This window comes from Lepeophtheirus salmonis, chromosome 4 (assembly GCF_016086655.4).
Source record: "Lepeophtheirus salmonis chromosome 4, UVic_Lsal_1.4, whole genome shotgun sequence".
Classification (NCBI taxonomy): domain Eukaryota; kingdom Metazoa; phylum Arthropoda; class Copepoda; order Siphonostomatoida; family Caligidae; genus Lepeophtheirus; species Lepeophtheirus salmonis.
In genome coordinates this window covers 44,773,056-44,779,227 of record NC_052134.2, presented here as the reverse complement: position 1 = coordinate 44,779,227, position 6,172 = coordinate 44,773,056, and the positions used below count along the sequence as shown (strand labels likewise).

General features: G+C 33.4%; 1 protein-coding gene across 2 annotated transcripts; it reads right to left on the bottom strand.

Moving 5' to 3' along the window:
• Positions 1-713: 713 nt before the first annotated feature.
• Positions 714-4,404, bottom strand: prage (RNA exonuclease prage). 2 transcript variants are annotated; one of them, XM_040710248.2, is made up of 2 exons: positions 4,274-4,404; positions 714-2,732 (listed from the first exon to the last, which is right to left on the bottom strand). In XM_040710248.2, exons 1-2 carry the CDS (start codon positions 4,305-4,307, stop codon positions 1,327-1,329), a joined length of 1,440 nt encoding a protein of 479 aa, XP_040566182.1. In that variant the 5' UTR covers positions 4,308-4,404; the 3' UTR covers positions 714-1,326. The 2 variants fall into 2 exon arrangements, with proteins under 2 accessions (XP_040566182.1, XP_040566181.1); XM_040710247.2 differs by lacking the exon at positions 4,274-4,404 and adding an exon at positions 2,826-3,530.
• Positions 4,405-6,172: the final 1,768 nt, after the last annotated feature.

Genomic DNA, 6,172 nt, shown 5'->3' with positions numbered 1-6,172 from the left:
TAAGCCTTATCTCCCCACGATGACATTTCTCGTCCTATTAAAAAAAAAAATTAAAAGTATGTGCTAGAGACACATGGCTACCTATTAGAGACACATGGATACCTATTCACCTATTCAATTACAGACAGTTCTAATTTCCACAAACAAAAACTCTAAAATCAATATAATAAAAGTGTGCAAGTTTCAAGCTTCCACCCGGCATATAGTAAGCCAGATAAGAACATGTAGGTATTGTACAAGATAAAACATTATTTATAAAAAAATTTCTTCGTATTAAACAAATAATGTATGTAGAAGAACCTATGTTGTACCTACGTAGGTTTAACTGATGCATTTCTATGAATAAATATATTATTTTAACGGTAAAAAACCGTTTTGAATACTAAACAGATGATTTTAATACGATGTTATTTGACAGTAATATGATTAAAAACTGTTAGTCCATTGATCTTTTTGTTAATGTGACGTTAAAAAGGAATTATTTTATGGGCTTTTGGTTTGTACAACAAATAAATTTGAACATGATAATATTGAACCTTCATGAGTTATTATATAATAATAGAAAAAATCAAGAAGCCAAACAAATTTCACAACGAGTTACGTATATAAATAAGAAATTCTTCCAACACCAAGCCCCAACTTTTTGTAGCATTAAGAAGGAAGGAAACTTGCCCATAATAATACATGATCTAATCTAAGAAGTAATTCGCAACTTTCTTGGTTTTTATGTTCATTATATTTCAACATAATTTCTGTTCACAAAAGCTTGACAATGTTGAGATCAATTTATTCTATAGTTTCTTTATAAAAATGTATATGCAAGGAGTTTTAAAATGATAATTATAATTAATTATATAATATGTATGTATATAGCATAAATTTTCAAAATCTATTTAAATTTTTCCTATCGAATTACAGGTACTGCTGTTTACTTTAAATAATAACTACAATCTGGAGCAAGCAATTCGTATAAAAAGGGTTATTGAATTTTTTTATGACAAACGAAATAAGAGATTTGCATTTAACATACTTCATTTACAAGAAAAAGATTTTCATTTTTTTGTTTTTTCGAATCAATTGTACAACTTGGTGTGTTCCGGTAAAAATGCTTAATAAGGGTGAATTGAGAAGAATGCCTGATATCAAGTTCCAATACCCTATCACACGGAACGAACAAACGATCCAACATATAAGTACAATAATAAAATAGATTGATGTCAAACACTTTTTCCCATTAAATATGTTTTGAAATGATTTAATAGTAGTTGTATATAAATATATATATAGATAGATAAATCGTTAATATAATAGTAAAATTTGTACATATCACACAAAGAGACTCAATCCATCATCCAAATCTTTACGCATCTTCCAAAGAATTAATTCTACTGATGCCAGGGCATCTTCATAGGGATCATGGCCCCTTTCACTAGTCTGAATGGATCTTTTGAGGTAGATTTCGGCAAGAGATTTCAGAGAGCGCCGATAAGGGATTCCATAAAAATGTGGAAAAAGAACGGCAGTATCCACAACTTTATCGTGAATTAGTCTTAAAACTCGAAAATCATTGTCAAGCGCATGTCCAATCAAAACAGTATCAGAGGAAATGATGCGTAATAAGTCCCTCTGCACTTGTTTAAGAGTTTTTGTTGAATTGATATCTAGATCTTTGGCAGTAACACCTGAGAAGCGGGTGTTGTGATCCACTATGCGTGAGTCGGGTTGAACAAATGACTCATAGACAGGAGATCCATCGACAGAGATCACAGTGATTTTGACGAGCTCCATACCACTGGTTGTGAAAGCCATTTCACAGTCTAAAGAATATACACTAAAAGGGATGGAATTAGATCTACGGGTCTTAACATATCCCCGGCCTGAAATGACACTCGAAGAGTCACTCCATACATGATAAGAACCGACCTCACAGCCAATTTTGTGTGATGATTCCCCACAGCAAGTATAGGCATACCCATATTGTTTGGAAACGCGAACTTTCCCATGATGATACCGACATGTGTTTCGCTTTTTCTTACGATTCAAATCTGTATCATAGTCTTTTAAACTGAATGAAGACAAACATCTCACACAAGTTTTGAGATCGACGGATGTTGATGATTTAGGTACAAATTCTTTAGCTGCAATGTTTAGATCTGAAGATATCTTTTTCAATTTCTTCATGTGAGACTCTTGATCCACAGGATAGCTTAGGCGCATGAGCTGATCCGGTGTGAGGAGATAATTGAGCAAATTGAAGTAAATATCACTTTCTGAGAGTCCCAATTTGATGAACTGTTTACACTGATTAAATCCTTCATAGGGAACGGGTCGACTCAAACTCAATCCATCTCCATCTTCTTTCTTTTCCTCTTCGTATTCCTCCTCAGCTTTAGCCTCGTTATTTCCACTGCAAACTCCACTGTCACTACTGCCACTACTATACTGGGAACTCGTGGCACTGCTCACTGCTTCTTTCTCTTCTTCTTCTTCTTCATCTTGACCTTTATTTGTGACTTCCATGGTACTTAGTTGAGCTTTCAAACGTTTCTTACGAAAGTTTTTCCGTTGTCTACGACTCAACGTAGGTTTAGAAGGTTCTGAAACGATTTGGGTGATCTTTGTACGCGTGAGTTTACTTGGATTGGACTTGGCCACCTTTTTAGGTGAGAGGTCCTTGAAGTTCCTTCCCGTTTCATGATTGGCTTCTTCCTGAGCTGCAGGAGGAGTTGAAACTGCAATGGAAATCAAATATTATAATTAGATACAACATTATTATTAGAAGGTTTGTATGTATTGAAATAAAGAGAACGGATAAGTTGCAATACCTGAAGGTTTCTTTTCAAAAAGTAATATCAATGCGACGGGAATAAGAAAGGCATAGCACATTGGACTAATAAAGGTACCACCTACTCCGCGAATAATAAAAATCCAACTCATAGTCAGGGAGCAAGCACCCACTTTAAAGGAAATATTCAACAATTTAGACACGACATACAACAGTAAGAGCAGAAAGAAAAACAAAGACTCAGCCATAAGTAAACCCATGCACCAAGACATTCCAGCTTTTAAATAATATTCACAACCCATCATTATTACTATGTACTAGTATTTTAGTTTAAATAATAACAATAACAGATCCAGAGTCACTCACTATCTCTCTCTATCATCACTTTATTCTTTGTATAATTCAGCACACAAAAAGAGAGGCAAACTAAAGATTGCAAGTTTGTGTTTTTTTTTAAATCTTCTTTTTTAGTTTAACTTTAATATATTTTTTAAATTGTAATTTTTCACGAATAAGTCACAATGATTTAAACATCGACCTTTCTAACACCACGTGCAAATCTACAATGAATTACAGCAATCAAATATGAGTAAATTAAGGGTCGCACGCCGGCTTCCTTCACATTAGGGCATGCTTCAAAAACACGCCTTCTCAATCAAGCCCGTTACGCCAAAGACGACACTTAACAGCAATCACTTCTATTAAAGAGAGTGTGTGCAGATCCTACAAAAACGAGAGAAGTTTGAGTAGAATTGTTGTTATTTAAATCATGCACATTTCTTTTCGTCCGCGCTTTTTTTTTTGTTATTTTTTTATGTTTTACTTCTTTACTTTCAAAATTCCTTACCTCCTCAAACACGTGGAGTGTGTTACTTATAATTTCCTTACCTATCCAATATTTACATAATACACATTGTATGTTCTACTGTAATGTGACTGTATGCCTTAACTTAATTATTTGTATGTATAAAGTATGTGTATCTAATATGCAATGCGTATAATATCTGACAGATACAAATGTACGAATCATCTGTATAACAAAATGCAATTTGTACTAATACCTTACTTTTTGCATCATGTCTCAATTATAATGGATGAGTATTTAAACATTAAAATCTATATTAGCTGAGTAAGTTTATCTGATAATTATAATAAGAGGAACACGTGGATTATGTATCAGATGGCGACACTGTAGGCGTGTAACGTCACACACAATGTGAAAGGCGGGAGGATTAACCAAGAGGAAAATATTGGTTCACTCCTCGACGACGGCGACTGCGTACATTGAACCTTGAAGTACATGGGATGTACTCTTCTCACAATATAATATATTATGGGGCTGGTTTGTTGATGGTAGAAAATAAAATAAAAAACAACAATAACATGGGTCCAAGGAACAAAACATTTAATTTGGCGGGAAGGGTGTTTTTTTCATAATTCATATAGCATGAGGAGGATTTTTGTCCCCACGTGGGTGTCGTATCTTACCTATTATTCGACGATGAAGGCCAATAGTTCTCATATTTGAATATTTTGTTCTAAACTTTAGCTTCTAAAGTATTTATTATCATAATAATATTTATGTAGTATAACTTAATTATCATCTTCTTCGAATATAACTGACGATATTTGTTGCTAAAGCATCTTTTATATAGACTTTCTTTGCCTCAAATAATCTTCCTACTCCTTGACTACAGTCCATTATCCAAATAATTATGCCCTTTTTTAAAGAATGAATTATTTAAAAAATATTTACTTTGTCTATTTGTAATCTAAGCTTAGATACAATACGTACAAATTTCTGCTCAAAGTGGGAGGAAAAACTTGTCATACCCAAGGAATTGAATGAAAAGCTATAAACAAAAACTACAAAATAATATACTTTTATAAAGTTCATTGTACAGGGTACACGTTGCAAATCAAAAAAAAAAAAAAAAGTGAGATAACATATTTTAAGTGATAACCTACTTGTGAATAGAGCACATAGAACTATTAAATGTCCATCTTGCGGGTCGACAAACAGATATTACATTAATGGTGTAATCTTTAACTAGTCTGATGTAACTTAAACAGTGATGTTTAGGGGTATTATGTGCCACATTAGACAGTTAAGATGCCGTGAGTTGGATCTCACGTAAATAAGGCAAATATTACCAATCAGTTGAATACCCGTGTTTTAATAATTAAATATGAGACGAAGTACTCATTGCAACTTGTACACAACATGGGCGGTTATTATGGGCCAAAAATGAATCGTTAACCAGCTGAATAATCTACAAGCAAAAGAGAACAAAGACCATGTAAAACTTGTTTTTTATATAGAAGGAGGGAAATGGAGAAAATGCTTGGATCCTAATAAAACTCTCCACACCTGTCTCTTACAAACATATTGTATAGCACAAACAGATGGATCTATGTATGTAGACTCCAAAATAACCATCCCGTTTTACAACCAAGGAAAGTTCTGGCTGTGTATGTATACTAGGCAGAGTTGAGTATAGTCTAGTTTCAAGTCCGAGGAAAGTCTCGAGTCTTTGATTGTGAGATCGAGTCATGTGGCAAGTCCCCACATATGATCATGCATGCATAGTTCTAGACGATTTTTTTTTTGTTGAAATAGACATTCCTTGTATCAAAGCAAGCAAGGGATTCTTGGCCTCTCTTCTGTAATTCACCCAATTTGATGGATCAATTTAAAGGAGATTTTATACTAAAGTTCAAATACTTTAGAGAAGAACTAGGAGATGGGAAGTTCATTGTCCTCTCTAATTTTGTTATTGTTGTTATTTGTGCTTGTTTTAAGGTGGGTCCTTGCCTATTATTTTTTTCATTTTTTTAATAAAATAGTGTATATCTATTATACTATGTAGCTTATTATTCATGGGATGCTCCAGCTTTTGTAGCCCTTTGAACTGGGAGGAATTACATATTATATAAATCCACATTAAAAAGTGAAAATGTCGTATTATTTTTTATCAATTCATGAAAGAGAGAGTTAGTTTGCTTCTTTCATTCCTACTTTTGACACCCACTTGGGTGTGAGGCTTGAGAGAGAGAGAGAGAGAAGTCGGCTTTATTTTTAGAAAATGCATTTATTTGGTATCTAGGTCATTTTTGTTAGAAATCCCTCGTTGCTTCTTTAATAATATAAAAGAACAAATAGAGATAGTTAGTTGCTCATTGCAACATTAATATGTATCTATATTAGCGTTTATCTCTCGGGTCTCCGTTTTCCCGGGATTTCTCAGAAATCTAACTATTTCATAATATTAGTATTATTTAAACTATATACCATATATAAGGGGTCATATATTAATGATATCCAATTGACGGGGGGGATATTTCAGAGTCCACTACATTGACAAGGGATCACTGTTTCGCATAATC